The 19,682-nt window shown below is 43.1% G+C and overlaps 1 protein-coding gene across 1 annotated transcript in view; it reads left to right on the forward strand.

The window, feature by feature from the left end:
- The first annotated feature begins 1,501 nt into the window (after positions 1–1,501).
- LOC115175411 (adhesion G protein-coupled receptor B2-like) overlaps positions 1,502–19,682 on the forward strand; it is a 96,981-nt gene continuing 78,800 nt past the window's right edge. The window contains exons 1-5 of the mRNA XM_029734641.1: positions 1,502–1,740; positions 6,665–6,771; positions 12,374–12,568; positions 13,163–13,231; positions 18,897–19,005. Coding sequence (XP_029590501.1) covers positions 1,677–1,740; positions 6,665–6,771; positions 12,374–12,568; positions 13,163–13,231; positions 18,897–19,005 — 544 coding nt within the window. The 5' untranslated portion in view covers positions 1,502–1,676. The remainder of the gene's footprint in view (positions 1,741–6,664; positions 6,772–12,373; positions 12,569–13,162; positions 13,232–18,896; positions 19,006–19,682) is intronic.

Genomic DNA, 19,682 nt, shown 5'->3' on the forward strand with positions numbered 1-19,682 from the left:
TCTCTCTCTCCAATCTCTCTCTCTCTCTCTTCTCCAGACTGAGTATTTCCTCTCTTGTAATATTCTTCATCATTCAGGGTTATGTAGAGAGGGATAAAAAGAGAAATGAATACAAAGAGGGACACATAAAGACAGATTGCATATGCATTGAGTGTACAAAACATTAGGAACACCTTCCGAATATTGAGTTGCACTTCCTTTTGTCCCCAGAATAGCCTCATTTCGTCCTTAATGTTTTGTACACTCACTGTATATTGTAGAGGTAATGATGGAAATACAGTAACAGTCAAAAGTTTGGACACCTACTTATTGAAGGGTTTTTCTTTATTTGTACTATTTTCTACATTGTAGATTAATAGTGAAGACATCAAAACTATGAAATAACACATATGGAATCATGTAGTAACCAAAAAAGTGTTAAACAAATCAAAATCTTTTTTATATTTGAGATAATTCAAAGTAGTCACCCTTTGCCTTGATGACAGCTTTGCGCACTTTGCACACAAAACATGCAAAAATGTCTAAAAACCTGTTTTTGCTTTGTCATTATGAGGTATTGATGAGGAAGATGAGGTAGATTGATGAGGGAAAAAACAATTTAATCAATTTTAGAATAAATCTGGAATGTAGAAAGTCAATATGTCTGAATATTTTCTGAATGCACTGTACATTGTAGAGGTAATGATGGATATATATTGTAGAGGTAATGATGAATATATATTGTAACGGTAATGATGGAAATAGCTTAAATGTAATGATGAATATATATTGTAGAGGAAATGAGGAATATATTGTAGAGGTAATGAGGAATATATATTGTAGAGGTAATGATGGATATATATATATATATTGTAGAGGTAATGATGTATATATACATATTGTAGAGGTAATGATGTATATATATATATATATACATATTGTAGAGATAATGATGGATAAATATATTAGAGGTAATGATGAAAATATATTGTAACAGAAATGATGGAAATAGCGTAAAGGTAATGATGAATATATATTGTAGAGTTAATGATGGCTATATATTATAGAGGTAATGATGGATATATATATATATATATATATTGTAGAGATAAGGATGGATAAATATATTAGAGGTAATGATGAATATATATTGTAGAGGTAAGGATGGATATATGTATATATATATTGTAGAGATAATGATGGATATATATATATATATAAATATATATATATTTATATATTGTAGAGATAATGATGGATATATATTTTGTAGAGGTAATGAGGAATATATATTGTAGAGGTAGTGATGTGTATATATATATATATATATATATATATATATATATGTATATTGTAGTGGTAATGATGGATATATATATTGTAGAGATAATGATGGATATATATATATAAATATATATATATATAGTAGAGGTAATGATGGATATATATTGTAGAGATAATGATGGATAAATATATTAGAGGTAATGATGAATATTGTAGAATAATGATAAATATGTACTGCAGAGGTAATGAAATATATAGAAAGAGAGGGTAATAAATACAATGCCTGGGAGAAATGATATCTGTTGCAGGATATTATTGAATTGCAGTGTGTGTGTTATATCTAACTCCCTCTCTCGCTCTTCTGTCTCTCTGCAGCACCCCATGAGATCTGTAGAGATGAGTACCTTGTAAACATGACCTGGAAAAGAGCCTCGGCTGGAGAAACAGTCTACAACAAGTGTCCGACTAACGCCACTGGTAAACCTGACTATACTATGACAGTACTATAACTATACTGCTATTATAAACCGTGATTATGTAGTCTAACAGTCAGGGTTGGGATATGTAAGAAACACATTTCCATTCCATTACACACATGTACTAGTGTGTAACAGGACACATATAAGCACCCCTTAAATTATAATGTATTATGTACGTTTACACTGTAATGATGTAGTCCAACTGCTGCTAGTACTAAGTATCTGACTACTGCTAGTACTAAGTATCTGACTACTGCTAGTACTAAGTATCTGACTACTGCTAGTACTAAGTATCTGACTACTGCTAGTACTAAGTGTCTGACTACTGCTAGTACTAAGTGTCTGACTAGTACTAAGTGTCTGACTACTGCTAGTACTAAGTGTCTGACTACTGCTAGTACTAAGTATCTGACTACTGCTAGTACTAAGTTTCTGACAAGTACTAAGTATCTGACTACTGCTAGTACTAAGTATCTGACTACTGCTAGTACTAAGTATCTGATTACTGCTAGTACTAAGTGTCTGACTAGTACTAAGTATCTGACTACTGCTAGTACTAAGTATCTGACTACCGCTAGTACTAAGTATCTGACTACTGCTAGTACTAAGTTTCTGACAAGTACTAAGTATCTGACTACTGCTAGTACTAAGTATCTGACTACTGCTAGTACTAAGTATCTGACTACTGCTAGTACTAAGTGTCTGACTAGTACTAAGTATCTGACTACTGCTAGTACTAAGTATCTGACTACTGCTAGTACTAAGTGTCTGACTAGTACTAAGTGTCTAACTACTGCTAGTACTAAGTGTCTGACTACTGCTAGTACTAAGTGTCTGACTACTGCTAATACTAAGTGTCTGACTAGTACTAAGTGTCTGACTAGTACTAAGTATCTGACTACTGCTAGTACTAAGTGTCTGATTACTGCTAGTACTAAGTGTCTGATTACTGCTAGTACTAAGTGTCTGACTAGTACTAAGTGTCTGACTACTGCTAGTACTAAGTATCAGACTACTGCTAGTACTAAGTGTCTGACTACTGCTAGTACTAAGTGTCTGATTACTGCTAGTACTAAGTGTCTGACTACTGCTACTACTAATCACAACATCATTCATGTTTGTAAAGTTCCTTCGGCACATGTAAGGTCTACAGAGTGTTGTATGGTTGAGGTAGTGTACAGTGTGAAAAGTAATACATTCTGGTTAATATTGTGGTGCCGTAGATTCATGTTATTTTCTACCAGAAGTTTATTTCAGAGCAGGTGCCTACCCAGACACTGTCCTCAGGCACTCACTGTAACTAATAATATACTGCTTAATAGATGAGGACTTTGAAATGTGTGTGTTTGCGTGTGTGTGTCTGTGAGCGCGTGTGTGTGCACAAGTGCCTGTGTGTGTGTGTGTGTGTGTGTGTGTGTGTGTGTGTGTGTGTGTGTGTGTGTGTGTGTGTGTGTGTGTGTGTGTGTGTGTGTGTGTGTGTGCGTGCATATGTGTGTACGCACATGTGTGTGTGGAATCTACTCCAGCAGAGAAGGTAGTTTGTACGGTGTCTAGATGTCTTCACCATGAAGTTGGACCTGTTCCGAAATGGATCTGGAGCTTTCTCACCCAAACCCGATTTACATACAGTTGAAGTTGGAAGTTTACCTTTGCCAAATACACTTAAACTCAGTTTTTCACAATTCCTGACATTTAATCCTAGTAAAAATTCCCTGTCTTAGGTCAGTTAGGATCACCACTTTATTTTAAGAATGTGAAATGTCAGAATAATAGGAGAGAATGATTTATTTCAGCTTTTATTTCTTTCATCACATTCCCAGTGGGTCAGAAGTTTTTCATACACTCAATTAGTATTTGGTAGCATTGCCTTTAAATTGTTTAACTTCGGTCAAATGTTTTGGGTAGCCTTCCACAAGCTTCCCACAATAAGTTGGGTGAATTTTGGCCCATTCCTCCTGACAGAGCTGGTGTAACTGAGTCAGGTTTGTAAGCCTCCTTGCTCGCACACACTTTTTTCAGTTCTGCTCACAATTATTCTATGGGATGGGCCACTCCAATACCTTGACTTTGTTGTCCTTAAGCCATTTTGCCACAACTTTGGAAGTATGCTTGGGGTCATTGTCCATTTAGAAGACCCATTTGCGACCAAGCTTTAACTTCCTGTCTGATGTCTTGAGATGTTGCTTTGATATATCCACAGAATTTTCCTCCCTCTTGATGCCATCTATTTTGTGAAGTGCACCAGTCCCTCATGCAGCAAAGCACCCCCACAACATGATGCTGCCACCCCCGTGCTTAACGGTTGGGATGGTGTTCTTCAGCTTGCAAGCCTCCCCCTTTTACCTCCAAACATAACGATGGTCATTATGGCCAAACAGTTATATTTTTGTTTCATCAGACCAGAGGACATTTCTCCAAAAAGTACAATCTTTGTCCCCATGTGCAGTTGCAAGCAGTAGTCTGGCTTCTTTATGGCGGTTTTGGAGCAGTGGCTTCTTCCTTGCTGAGCGGCCTTTCAGGTTATGTCGATATAGGACTCGTTTTACTGTGGATATAGATACCTTTGTACCTGTTTCCTCCAGCATCTTCACAAGGTCCTTTGCTGTTGTTCTGGGATTGATTTGCACTTTTCGCACCAAAGTGCGTTCATCTCTAGGAGACAGAACGCGTCTCCTTCCTGAGCGTTATGACGGCTGCGTGGTCCCATGGTGTTTATACTTGCATACTATTGTTTGTACAGATGAACATGGTACCTTCAGGCATTTGGAAATTGTTCCCAATGATGAACCAGACTTGTGGAGGGCTACAATTTTGGCTGATTTCTTTTGATTTTCCCATGATGTCAAGCAAAGAGACACTGAGTTTGAAGGTAGGCCTTGAAATACATCCACAGGTACACCTCCAATTGACTCAAATAATATCAATTAGCCTATCAGAAGCTTCTAAAGCCATGACATCGATTTCTGGAATGTTCCAAGCTGTTTAAAGGCAGAGTCAACTTAGTGTATGTAAACTGCCGACTTCAATTGTACATATTATCATAACACACAGAGCTGTTATCATAACTCTCAACAACAGCACACATGCGTACACAGACTGAGACAGCTGCTTTTTTGAGGAAAGTTTTAGTTGTCACCTACCTTAGTTCAGTGTGTGGACTCAGATGCTCTGGATAAGAGTGTCTGTTTAATGATCAACATGTATAACGTGGAGAGAGAGTGAGAGAGCACAGCATTGAAATATTCATGTGGTAATTAGTAAATTTAGTTTTAATGTACATTTCTGACCCACTGGAATTGTGATACAGTGAATTATCAGTGAAATAATCTGTCTGTGAACAATTTGTGGAAATAATACTTGTGTCATGCACAAAGTAGATGTCGTAACCAACTTGCCAAAACTTTAGTTTGTTAACAAGAACTTTGTGGAGTGGTTGAAAAATGAGTTTTAATAACTCCAAGTGTATGTAAACTTCCGACTTCAACTGTAAATGTATTTCTTAAATATATAGACCCCGTTGCAAATGAACGGACCCGAGGACAACTAGACCCGTTCTGTATTGACCTGGTCGGATCCAGACCCAGTCCGATCCGATTCAAGTGATGGAAGCAGGTGGGGGAGGGGCCGTACTGGAACGAGTGACACAGGGAACAGGGAGGAGGGAGAAAGCAACCAACCAACAAGCTGACTCGCACTGTAGTAGACTAATAGCTGCCATAGCTAGGTTATTCATCATCCAATAAGATTATGTAGCACCTGTCTTGACTCCATGAAACCAGGAGAAGCATGTCTAACTTGGCAAGTCAGTTAAGAACAAATTCTTATTTACAATGACAGCCTAACCCAGACAACACTAGGCCAATTGTGTGTGTCACCCTGTGGGACTCCCAATCACTGCCAGATGTGAAGCAGCCTGGATTCAAACCAGGGACTGCAGTGACACCTCTTGCACTGAGATGCAGTGCCTTAGAGTGCTGCACCACTCAGGAGCCCAACTGTTGTAGGAGCCCACCTGTTGGGTCATTGTAGTCTATCCATCTCCTTCAACTTTTAATTCCATCATCCATTTTATTTTACCATTATTTAACTAGGCAAGTCAGTTAATAAGAACAAATTCTTATTTTCAATGACAGCCTAGGAACAGGGGGTTAACTGCCTGTTCAGGGGTAGAACAACAGATTTGTACCTTGTCAGCTCAGGGATTTGAACTTGCAACCTTTCTGTTACTAGTCTAACACTCTAACCACTAGACTACCCTGCCACCCCAGGATAGTCTATTAGATATCCTCTAACTTTTGCCACAAACTTTATGACAGCATATTGCCTCTTTAATGACTTATGATTGCCACAACGAGCGACACGCGCCACTCATGAAAAGCAAAGAGCAGTAGCATAAATTATAAAATGTCTCTCTCTCTCTCTACTGCAGCAGTCGTGTTCAGATCTTTTAGGGGACCTTCCGGACAAGTCAGTTAAAATGACTCATACCCGAGACCTGTGACAATCATATCAGATCCAACCCTGACCAGTGACATTATTTAGAATTCTGGAACCGGACCCGCTTGTGTCCCAGATGGATTGTCGTGTATTCGGGTACAGGTGGATCCGTGAAGACCTGCAATGGTGTCCCACAGGGTCCAAGTTTCAGTTTCATCATATGTTGTTTCTGTTTTTCCCTCTCAATAACTGTGTACATGTATACTATGTGTGACCTTATAGAGTAGTTGTATATTAGATAGTGTTAGGTGGATGGTTGACCTGAGGTTGACCTCAGATCTACATTATAGAGGGTATACTATGTTGGAAACAAGTTGCAATGAGAATGTCATGAGGTTACTGGAGAACATGAAACCAATGTGTTATTGCTGTTAAGTTTTATATAATAATGGTATCCCGTTCTCTCTCTCCTTCTCTCTCTCTAGGATCTGCTAGTCGTCGTTGCTTGCTGGACGCTAATGGAGTTGCTTACTGGGGTCCTCCGAGCTTCGCCAGATGCGTCTCGATGGAATTCAGATATTTACATTTATCTGTAAGTCCCTTTTTCACGCTCTCTGTATTCACATCTTTTTTATTCAAATTCAGTTTGTCTTGTATAACATGCTCAATGAGCCACCTGTGCCGCGACGTTATTGGTAATGCATTTTAGTAAGCTACCTTCTATCCAGATGGTACATCCTAACACAATAGAGAACTAGCAGAAAGTCTTCTGTTCATATTTGGTAGTAAGTCATAGCTAAGCCATTTGAACATGTTGTCATTTTAGCCTGTCTTCCACTTCCTCAATATTTCCATCGCTATTTCAAAACTATGGACTTAGTTTCTTCTTCTAGGCTGTAAAATGAACAACTCAATGATAAAACAGATCGCTGTTTAAATAAATAATTTGTTCTCAAAGACTGACCTGGCCCAACAAAGGTTGAATAAATGAATTATTTTGACGCCCACATCGTATTTGTTTGCCCATCAATAGACGTGGGATTGTATTCATAAAGTGTCTTATAGTAAGAGTGCTGAGATCAGTTTAGCCTTTTAAATAATAATGAATAATATTACATGAACTGTGGGGCCTGATCCTAGATCAGCACTCCAACTCTGAGATGGTTTATGAATTCTGGCCCTGAATAACTTTCTGAGAAAAGTTTGTTCAGTTAGTCAAAAGTAGCAATGTCATCACTCTAAACACTTTCTCCCTTTCTAATGAGTTGCTGCTTTCATCCATTGTTTAATGAATGCATTGGTTAATCATTGACTAATCTCTTATGGACAGATTCTCGTGGAAGTTGAAACGGCGAGAATCTGTCAAGGCTCACATAGAATGATTACGAACAGCAGTAGTTCCTGGTTTTGGGTTTTCGTCATTGATTATTTGGATGAATCAGGATTGGGCAAAGGCGTGGCTTAAACTGGTGCAGTGAAACGAAAATGTGAAATTAGCGGAAGGAGTGGTTTGGCCAAAGGTTTACGTTTGCGAGGGAGGAAACTTCACTTCCTTCCTATACACAAAGGTAATCACAATAGTTAACAAGAAATTACACTTTCTTTTAGATCATTTTAGTTCTGGGTAAATGAGATTAATCATCGACTGTCCTACTGCGTGACCTCTGACCGCCTGTCTCCGTGGCTATAATGGAAGCCAGCGGGGTGGCCACCAGGCGTGCTGTGATTGGTTGATTGCACTGTTAGCCTAGGCCTGCGTTCACCACTAACCTTTCATTAGCATGGAGCTGCGGTTCATTAGGTTCGATTGCTGTTGTGACTGAAGATCACTGTTCTGTGTGTGTGTGTGTGTGTGTGTGTGTGTGTGTGTGTGTGTGTGTGTGTGTGTGTGTGTGTGTGTGTGTGTGTGTGTGTGTGTGTGTGTGTGTCTGTGTGTGTGTTTCAGTCAAGATGTCATGCAGCAATGTGAAATACAAAGAGTAGCCGGTATCTATCCAGTTATATCTGCAAAAATGCCTAATAAGGGCTAGGGGCTGAGGGCTAGGGGCTGAGGGCTAGGGGCTGAGGGCTGAGGGCTAGGGGCTGAGGGCTAGGAGCTGAGGGCTAGGGGCTGAGGGCTGAGGGCTAGGAGCTGAGGGCTAGGAGCTGAGTGCTAGGAGCTGAGGGCTAGGGGCTGAGGGCTGAGGGCTGAGGGCTGAGGGCTGAGGGCTGAGGGCTGAGGGCTAGGGGCTGAGGGCTAGGGGCTGAGGGCTAGGGGCTGAGGGCTGAGGGCTAGGGGCTGAGGGCTGAGGGCTAGGAGCTGAGGGCTGAGGGCTGAGGGCTAGGAGCTGAGGGCTAGGGGCTGAGGGCTAGGGGCTGAGGGCTGAGGGCTAGGGGCTGAGGGCTAGGAGCTGAGGGCTAGGAGCTGAGTGCTAGGAGCTGAGGGCTAGGGGCTGAGGGCTGAGGGCTAGGGGCTGAGGGCTGAGGGTTAGGGGCTGAGGGCTAGGGGCTGAGGGCTAGGGGCTGAGGGCTAGGGGCTGAGGGCTGAGGGCTAGGGGCTGAGGGCTAGGAGCTGAGGGCTAGGAGCTGAGGGCTGAGGGCTAGGGGCTGAGGGCTAGGGGCTGAGGGCTAGGAGCTGAGTGCTAGGAGCTAAGGGCTAGGAGCTGAGGGCTAGGGGCTGAGGGCTAGGGGCTGAGGGCTAGGGGCTGAGGGCTAGGAGCTGAGGGCTAGGAGCTGAGGGCTGAGGGCTAGGGGCTGAGGGCTAGGGGCTGAGGGCTGAGGGCTAGGGGCTGAGGGCTAGGAGCTGAGGGATAGGAGCTGAGGGCTAGGAGCTGAGGGCTGAGGGCTAGGGGCTGAGGGCTAGGGGCTAAGGGCTAGGTACTGGGGGCTAGGTACTGGGGGCTGAGGGTTAGGTACTGAGGGATAGGTGCTGAGGGCTAGGAGCTGAGGGCTATGGGCTAAGGGCTAGGTACTGGGGGCTGAGGGTTAGGTACTAGGGGCTAGGGGCTGTGGGCTAGGAGCTGAGGGCTAGGTACTGAGGGCTAGGTGCTGAGGGACAGGGGCTGAGGGGTAGGAGCTGAGGGCTAGTGGCTGAGGGCTGATGGCTGATGGCTAGGGGCTGAGGGCTAGGAGCTAAGGGCTAGGAGCTGAGGGCTAGGGGCTGAGGGCTAGGGGCTGAGGGCTAGAAGCTGAGGGCTAGGAGCTGAGGGCTAGGAGCTGAGGGCTAGGAGCTGAGGGCTAGGAGCTGAGGGCTAGGGGCTGAGGGATAGGGGCTGAGGGCTAGGAGCTGAGGGCTAGGAGCTGAGGGCTGAGGGCTAGGGGCTGAGGGATAGGAGCTGAGGGCTAGGAGCTGAGGGCTAGGAGCTGAGGGCTAGGAGCTGAGGGCTGAGGGCTAGGGGCTGAGGGCTAGGGGCTGAGGGCTGAGGGCTAGGAGCTGAGGGCTAGGAGCTGAGGGCTAGGGGCTGAGGGCTGAGGGCTAGGAGCTGAGGGCTAGGAGCTGAGGGCTAGGAGCTGAGGGCTAGGGTTTGAGGGCTAGGAGCTGAGGGATAGGAGCTGAGCGCCAGTGGCTGAGGGCTGATGGCTAGGGGCTGAGGGCTAGGGAATTGACCAAGATACTGGTCATTTATGACATTCACTACCCATACATACAGTGAGAGAAAAAAGTATTTGATCCCCTGCTGATTTTGTATGTTTGCCCACTGACAAAGAAATTATCAGTCTATAATTTTAATGGTAGGTTTATTTGAACAGTGAGAGACAGAATAATAACAACAAAAAAATCCAGAAACACGCATGTCAAAAATGTTATAAATTGATTTGCATTTTAATGAGGGAAATAAGTATTTGACTCCCTCTCAATCAGAAAGATTTCTGGATCTCAGGTGTCTTTTATACAGGTAACGAGCTGAGATTAGGAGCACACTCTTAAAGGGAGTGCTCCTAATCTCAGTTTGTTACCTGTATAAAAGACACCTGTCCACAGAAGCAATCAATCAGATTCCAAACTCTCCACCATGGCCAAGACCAAAGAGCTCTCCAAGGATGTCAGGGACAAGATTGTAGACCTACACAAGGCTGGAATGGGCTACAAGACCATCGCCAAGCAGCTTGGTGCGAAGGTGACAACAGCTGGTGCAATTATTCGCAAATGGAAGAAACACAAAAGAACTGTCAATCTCCCTCGGCCTGGGGCTCCATGCAAGATCTCACCTCGTGGAGTTGCAATGATCATGAGAATGGTGAGAAATCAGCTCAGAACTACAAGGGAGGATCTTGTCAATGATCTCAAGGCAGCTGGGACCATAGTCACCAAGAAAACAATTGGTAACACACTACGCCGTGAAGGACTGAAATCCTGCAGCGCCTGCAAGGTCCCCCTGCTCAAGAAAGCACATATACATGCCCGTCTGAAGTTTGCCAATGAACATCTGAATGATTCAGAGGACAACTGGGTGAAAGTGTTGTGGTCAGATGAGACCAAAATTGAGCTCTTTGGCATCAACTCAACTCGCCGTGTTTGGAGGAGGAGGAATGCTGCCTATGACCCCAAGAACATCATCCCCACCGTCAAACATGGAGGTGGAAACATTATGCTTTGGGGGTGTTTTTCTGCTAAGGGGACAGGACAACTTCACCGCATCAAAGGGACGATGGACAGGGCCATGTACCGTCAAATCTTGGGTGAGAACCTTCTTCCCTCAGCCAGGGCATTGAAAATGGGTCGTGGATGGGTATTCTAGCATGACAATGACCCAAAACACACGGCCAAGGCAACAAAGGAGTGGCTCAAGAAGAAGCACATTAAGGTCCTGGAGTGGCCTAGCCAGTCTCCAGACCTTAATCCCATAGAAAATCTGTGGAGGGAGCTGAAGGTGTGATTTATTTATTTTTTGTCATTTAGCAGACACTCTTATCCAGAGCAACTTACAGTAGTGAATGCATACATTTCATACATTTTTTTTTTCTTCCTCCATACTGGTCCCCCATGGGAATCAAACCCACAACCCTGGCATTGCAAACACCATGCTCTACCAACTGCACCACACATCAGCCTCGAAACCTTAATGACTTGGAGAAGATCTGCAAAGAGTAGTGGGACAAAATCCCTCCTGAGATGTGTGCAAACCTGGTGGCCAACTACAAGAAACGTCTGACCTATGTGATTGCCAACAAGGGTTTTGCCACCAAGTACTAAGTCATGTTTTGCAGAGGGGTCAAATACTTATTTCCCTCATTAAAATGCAAATCATTTATAACACTTTTGACATGCGTTTTTCTGGATTTTTTTGTTGTTATTCTGTCTCTCACTGTTCAAATAAACCTACCATTCAAATTATAGACTGATAATTTCTTTGTCAGTGGGCAAACGTACAAAATCAGCAGGAGATCAAATACTGTTTTCCCTCACTGTACCTACAATATCTACTGATACCATTCAAAGATAGAAAAGATTAATATGGATAAGAAGTCTCAGATCTCTCTCTCTCTGTTCTCTACTCTCTACCTCACCTCTATCTCTCTCCCTACTCTCTACCTCACCTCTATCTCTCTCCCTACTCTCTACCTCACCTCTATCTCTCTCTCTCTACTCTCTACCTCACCTCTATCTCTCTCTCCCTACTCTCTACCTCACCTCTATCTCTTTCTCTCTACTCTCTACCTCACCTCTATCTCTCGCTCTCTACTCTCTACCTCACCTCTCTCTCGCTCTCTACTCTCTATCTCACCTCTATCTCTCTGCTCTCTACTCTCTACCTCACCTCTATCTCTCTCTCCTTACTCTCTACCTCACCTCTCTCTCTCCCTACTCTCTACCTCACCTCTATCTCTCTGCTCTCTACTCTCTACCTCACCTCTATCTCTCTCTCCCTACTCTCTACCTCACCTCTATCTCTCTCTCTACTCTCTACCTCACCTCTATCTCTCGCTCTCTACTCTCTACCTCACCTCTCTCTCTCTCTCTCTACTCTCTACCTAACCTCCATCTCTCTCTCTCTCTCTCTCTCTCTCTTTCTCTTTCTTGTTCTCTCTCTCTCTCTTTCTCTTGTTCACTCTCTCTCTCTTTCTCTTGTTCTCTCTGTCTCTTTGTCTCTCTCTCTCTCTCTCTCTCTCTCTATCCCTCTCTTTTTTCTGCCCTCCTCTCTCCCCCTCTCTCCCCTCCCCATCTCTCTCTAACCCGTGTTCCTATACACCCTCTCCTCCCCTGCTGTCCCCAGTTGCGAGAGCATCTTGCGAAGGGTCAGAGGACCCTGGCTGGAGAGGGCATGTCTCAGGTCGTGAGGAATCTCCTGGAGCTCTTACAGAGGAGGAGCTATTACAGCGGTGACCTCCTGTTCTCCACAGAGATTCTCCGAAATGTGACGGACACCTTCAAGAGAGCAACCTACATCCCAGCTCCCGACGACACACAGGTGGGTGGGGAGGACACAAATACACACCCACACACACACACACACATGCACGCAAACACACACACATACACGCAAACACACACACACGCACAAACGTTAGAGAGCAAACTACAGCTCCTGACAACTCGTAGGTGGGTGACATGGCTTTACACACACCTACAGGGAGAATACAGACAGATAAAACACACACACCTACAGGGAGAATACAGACAGATAAAACACACACACCTACAGGGAGAATACAGACAGATAAAACACACACACCTACAGGGAGAATACAGACAGATAAAACACACACACCTACAGGGAGAATACAGACAGATAAAACACACACACCTACAGGGAGAATACAGACAGATAAAACACACACACCTACAGGGAGAAAACAGACAGATAAAACACACACACCTACAGGGAGAATACAGACAGATAAAACACACACACCTACAGGGAGAATACAGACAGATAAAAAACACACACCTACAGGGAGAATACAGACAGATAAAACACACACATCTACATCCCTACATGTTGCATGTACACTCACACCCCTCAGCTCCCCTAACAGTCAACCCTCCTCTTCTCTCTCCTCAGAAATTCTTCCAGGTAGTCAGCTATATGTTGGACATGGAAAACCTAGAGAAGTGGGAAGACGCTCATCAGGTACGCTTTTAAACTGTTGTTTTAGTGTGTGTGTGTGTGTGTGTGTGTGTGTGTGTGTGTGTGTGTGTGTGTGTGTGTGTGTGTGTGTGTGTGTGTGTGTGTGTGTGTGTGTGTGTGTGTGTGTGTGTGTGTGTGTGTGTGTGTGTGTGTGTGTGTGTATTAGAGTGTCTGGCTCTGTCACAGTTGGATGAATTTGATAGCAGTGTTTATGTCATTATCAGAAGAGTTGTAAAAACACACCTGTTTACCATTCAGTACGGCTCATACTCCAAACTGTGTGTGTGCGTGTGTGTATGTGCGTGCGTGTGCGTGCGTGCGCGTGCGTGTGTGTGTGAGAGAGAGAGAGAGAGAGAGAGAGAGAGAGAGAGAGAGAGAGAGAGAGAGAGAGACTACCAGAACCCACTGGATTCTCCAACTACCTTGAATGAGCTACAGGACAAAATACAAACCCTCCAACCCATAATGGCATGTGGTGTTGATGGTATCCTCAATGACATGATCCAATTGGCTATACTAAAACTCTTTAACATCATCCTTAGCTCTGGCATCTTCCCAAATTTTTAGGCTAACTGGGGCTGGAGGTAGCCTAGTGGTTAAAGCGTTGGATTAGTAACCGAAAGGTTTCAAGATCGAATCTAACCTAACAAGGTAAAAATCTGTCATTCTGCCCCTGAACAAGGCAGTTAACCTACTGTTCCTAGGCTGTCATTGAAAATAAGAATTTGTTATAGTTAAATGAAGGTAAAAAATATATATATTTGGAACCAAGGACTGATCTCCTCAAAAGTGGAGACAAATTTGACCCCAATAACTACCGTGGGATATGCGTTAACAACAACCTTGGGAAAATCCTCTGCATTAACAGCAGACTTCTACATTTCCTCAGTGAAAACAATGTACTGAGCAAATTTTTACCAAATTATCATACATCAGACCACATATTCACCCTGCACAACCTAATTGACAAACAAACAAACAAAGCAAAACAAAGGCAAAGTCTTCTCATGCTTTGTTGATTTCAAAAAAGCCTTCGACTCAATTTGGCATGAGGGTCTGCTAAACAAATTGATGGAAAGTGGTGTTGGGGGAAAAACATACGACATTATAAAATCCATGTTCACAAACAACAAGTGTACAGTTAAAATAGGCAAAAAACACACACCTTTCTTCCCACAGGGCCGTGGGGTGAGACAGGAATGCAGCTTAAGCCCCACCCTCAGCAACATATATATCAATGAATTGGTGAGGTCACTAGAACAGTCTGCAGCACCCGGCCTCACCCTACTAGAATCTGAAGTCAAATGTCTACTGTTTGCTGATGATCTGGTGCTTCTGTCACCAACCAAGGAGGGCCTACAGCAGCACCTAGATGTTCTGCACAGATTCTGCCAGACCTGGGCCCTGACAGTAAATCTCAGTAAGACCAAAATAATGGTGTTCCAAAACAGGTCCAGTCGTCAGGACCACAAATACAAATTCCATCTAGACACCGTTGCCCTAGAGCACACAAAAAACTATACATACCTTGGCCTAAACATCAGCGCCACAGGTATCTTCCACAAAGCTGTGAATGATCTGAGAGACAAGGCAAGAAGGGCATTCTATGCCATCAAAAGGAACATAAAATTCAACATACCAAATAGGATCTGGCTAAAAATACTTAAATCGGTTGTAGAACCCTTTGCCCTTTATTGTTGTGAGGTCTGGGATCCGCTCACCAACCAAGAAGTCACAAAATGGGAAAACACTAAATTGAGACTCTGCATGCAGAATTCTGCAAAAATATCCTCTGTGTACAACGTAGAACACCAAATAATGCATGCGGAGCAAAATTAGGCCGATACCCGCTAATTATCAAAACCACCTAAAAGGAAGCGATTCCCAAACCTTCCTTAACAAAGCCATCACCTACAGAGAGAGATGAAGCAGGAGAAGAGTCCCCTAAGCAAGCTGGTCTTGGGGCTCTGTTCACAAACACAAACACACCCCACAGAGCACCAGGACAGCAACACAATTAGACGCAACCAAATCATGAGAAAACAAAAAGATAATTACATAACACATTGGAAAGAATTAACAAAAGAACCGAGCAAGCTAGAATTCTATTTGGCCCTAAACGGAGAGTGGCAGAATACCTGACCACTGTGACTGACCCAAACTTAAGGAAAGATTTAACTCTGTACAGACGCAGTGAGCATAGCCTTGCTATTGAGAAAGGCCGCCGTAGGCAGACCTGGTTCTCAAGAGAAGACAGGCTATGTGCACACTGCCCACAAAATGAGGTGGAAACTGAGATGCACTTCCTAACCTCCTGCCCAATGTATGGCCATATTAGAGATACATATTTCCCTCAGATTACACAGATCCACAAAGAATTTGAAAACAAACCCAATTTTGATAAACTCCCATATCTACTGGGTGAAATACCACAGTGTGCCATCACAGCAGCAAGATTAGTGACCTGTTGCCACAAAAAAAAGGTCAACTAGTGAAGAACAAACACCATTGTAAATATAACCCATATTTATGCTTATTTATTTTCCCTATTATACTTTAATCATTTGTACATCGTTACAACACTGTATATACCTAACTCTTTATTGTTTTGGAACTTATGTAATTTTTATTTTTCTTGTTTGTTTCACTTTTGTATATTATCTATCTCACTTGCTTTGGCAATGTTAAAATATGTTTCCTATGCCAATAAAGCCCTTTGAATTGAGAGAGAGAGAGAGAGAGAGAGAGAGAGAGAGAGAGAGAGAGTGTGCGTATGTATGTGAGAGAGAGAGATTGTGTGTGTGTGTGTGTGTGTGTGCGCACATCCATATTTAGTTAATAAACAATGCATATGACCCCAATGCACATGCTATCATTCCCCCAACATACATATTATCATAACACACAAAGCCATTATCATGGCACACAACAACAGCACACGTGAGATAATGCCCAGTCAGGGAGGCGGCAGGTAGCCTTCTGGTTAGAGAGTTGGGCCAGTAACCGAAAGGTTGATAAATCAAATCCCCGAACTGACAAGGTAAAAATATGTCGTTCTACCCCTAAAAAAGCAGTTAACCCACTGTTCCTAGGTCGTCATTACAAATAAGAATATGTTCTTAACTGCCTTGCCTAGTTAAATAAAACATTTTTTTTCAAATCACCACAGCACACATAACATAATGCCCCCAACATACAGCTGAAGTGGGAAGTTTACATACACCTTAGCCAAATACATTTAAACTCTGTTTTTCACAATTCCTGAAATGTAACCCTAGTCAAAATTCCCTGTCTTAGGTCAGTTAGGATCACCACTTTATTTTAAGAATGTTAAATGTCAGAATAATAATAGTAGAGAGAATGATTTATTTCAGCTTTTATTTCTTTCATCACATACCCATTGGGTCAGAAGTTTACATACACTCAATTAGTATTTGGTAGCATTGCCTTTAAATTGTTTAACTTGGGTCAAATGTTTCGGGTAGCCTTCCACAAGCTTCTCACGATAATTTTGGCCCATTCCTCCAGATAGAGCTGGTGTAACTGAGTCAGGTTTGTAGGCCCCCTTGCTCGCACACACTTTTTCAGTTCTGCCCACAAATTGTCTATGGGATTGAGGTCAGGGCTTTGTCATGGCCACTCCAATACCTTGACTTTGTTGTCCTTAAGCCATTTTTCCACAACTTTGGAAGTATTCTTGGGGTCATTGTCCATTTGGAAGACCCATTTGTGACCAAGCTTTAACTTCCTGACTGATGTCTTGGGATGTTGCTTCAATATATCCACATAATTTTCCTACCTCATGATGCCATCTATTTTGTGAAGTGCACCAGTCCCTCCTGCAGCAAAGCACCCCCACAACATGATGCTGCCACCCCCGTGCTTCACGGTTGGGATGGTGTTCAAATCATATTTCAAATCAAATGTATTTATAAAGCCCTTCTAACATCAGCTGATATCTCAAAGTGCTGTACAGAAACCCAGCCTAAAACCCCAAACAGCAAGCAATGCAGGTGTAGAAGCACGTGTTCTTCGGCTTTCAAGCCTCCCCCTTTTTCATCCAAACATAACGATGGTCATTATGGCCAAACAGTTATATTTTTATTTCATCAGACCAGAGGACATTTCGCCAAAAAGTACAATCGTTGTCCCAATGTGTAGTTGCAAACCGTAGTCTGGCTTTCTTTTATGGTGGTTTTGGAGCAGTGGCTTCTTCCTTGCTGAGCGGCTTTTCAGGTTATGTCGATATAGGACTCGTTTTACTGTGGATATAGATACTTTTGTACCTGTTTCCTCCAGCATCTTCACAATGTCCTTTGCTGTTGTTCTGGGATTGATTTGCACTTTTCGCACCAAAGTGCGTTCATCTCTAGGAGACAGAACGCGTCTCCTTCCTGAGCAGTATGACGGCTGCGTGGTCCCATGGTGTTTATACTGGCGTACTATTGTTTGTACAGATGGAAATTGTTCCCAATGATGAACCAGACTTGTGGAGGGCTACAATTTTGGCTGATTTCTTTTGATTTTCCCATGATGTCAAGCAAAGAGGCACTGAGTTTGAAGGTAGGCCTTGAAATACATCCACAGGTACACCTCCAATTGACTCAAATAATATCAATTAGCCTATCAGAAGCTTCTAAAGCCATGACATCATTTTCTGGAATTTTCCAAGCTGTTTAAAGGCAGAGTCAACTTAGTGTATGTTAACTTCCAACTTCAATTGTACATATTATCATAACACACAGAGCTGTTATCATAACTCTCAACAACAGCACACATGCGTACACAGACTGAGACAGCTGCTTTTTTGAGGAAAGTTTTAGTTGTCACCTACCTTAGTTCAGTGCGTGGACTCAGATGCTCTGGATAAGAGTGTCTGTTTAATGATCAACATGTATAACGTGGAGAGAGAGTGAGAGAGCACAGCATTGAAATATTCATGTGGTAATTACGATGATGATGTTTTGACAATCAAATGAGACGATACGCCGCAATCAAGCCACTGCAAAACAATCAAGTCATGATCTTCCCATACCCTACTGATACCAATACCTTAGGCTGGGTTTCCTATGGCACCCTATTTTATATGAAGTGCACTATTTTTGACCAGTGCCAAAGAGCTCTGGTCTAAAATAGTGCACTATATAGGGAATATGGTGTAATTTGGGATGCCGCCTCAGCAGACATACAGTAAAAGGCATTATGTCCCATGTCTGCTAATTAGCTGCAATTAGCATACGGGGCTAACGAGTACGAGCAAGCCAATGACTGTTGTAATGTGTTGGGGGTATAGAGGTTATTGGTGATTCTTTAGCTGTGACACTTCCTTCTTGCAACATGAATTGCACAGGAACAGAAGATACACTTAGATTGGTGTATGAAATGAGAGAGAGAATGACAGTTGGTAATTCAATATTTGTCTATGAAAGAAAGTTGTTTTCTTGATATTGTTCTCTCTGTCTTTCTCACACTCTCCCTTCTCTCACCCTCCTCCCCCTTCTCTATCTCTCTCTCTCTCTCTCCCTCCCACCTTGTCTCTCTCTCTCTCTCTCTCTCTCTCACCACTCTCTCTCTCTCTCTCTCTCTCTCTCTCTCTCTCTCTCTCTCTCTCTCTCACTCTCTCTCTCTCTCTCCTCTCTCTCTCTCTCTCTCTCTCTCCCATGCCCAGGTTTCTCCTGGTACGGCCCATCTCATGCGTATATTGGAGGACTTTATCCATCTGATTGGAGAGGATCAGAAACCATTCCAGAGTTTCCTGGTGGTCACCAACAACCTCAGTGAGTAGTCAGTTTAACACTCACAGGTAGGGCTACAAAATCCCAGTAACTTTCCCCAAACTCCCAGGTTTTCAAGAAATTCTGGTTAGAGGATTCCAGTATTTCCTGCTTATTCCCTTTGGGTATCTTATTCCCTTTGGGTGTCTTATTCCCTGTGGGTATCTTATTCCCTTTGGGTATCTTATTCCCTTTTGGTATATTATTCCCTGTGGGTGTCTTATTCCCTGTGGGTGTCTTATTCCCTGTGGGTATCTTATTCCCTGTGGGTATCTTATTCCCTTTGGGTATCTTATTCCCCGTGGATGTCTTATTCCCTGTGGGTATCTTATTCCCTGTGGGTATATTATTCCCTGTGGGTATCTTATTCCCCGTGGATGTCTTATTCCCTGTGGGTATCTTATTCCCTTTGGGTATCTTATTCCCTGTGGGTATCTTATTCCCTGTGGGTATATTATTCCCTGTGGGTATCTTATTCCCCGTGGATGTCTTATTCCCTGTGGGTATATTATTCCCTGTGGGTATATTATTCCCTTTGGGTATCTTATTCCCTGTGGGTGTCTTATTCCCCGTGGATGTCTTATTCCCTGTGGGTATCTTATTCCCTGTGGGTATCTTATTCCCTGTGGGTATCTTATTCCCTTTGGGTATCTTATTCCCTGTGGGTATCTTATTCCCTG

Source organism: Salmo trutta, chromosome 36 (assembly GCF_901001165.1).
Source record: "Salmo trutta chromosome 36, fSalTru1.1, whole genome shotgun sequence".
Taxonomy (NCBI): Eukaryota; Metazoa; Chordata; class Actinopteri; order Salmoniformes; family Salmonidae; genus Salmo; species Salmo trutta.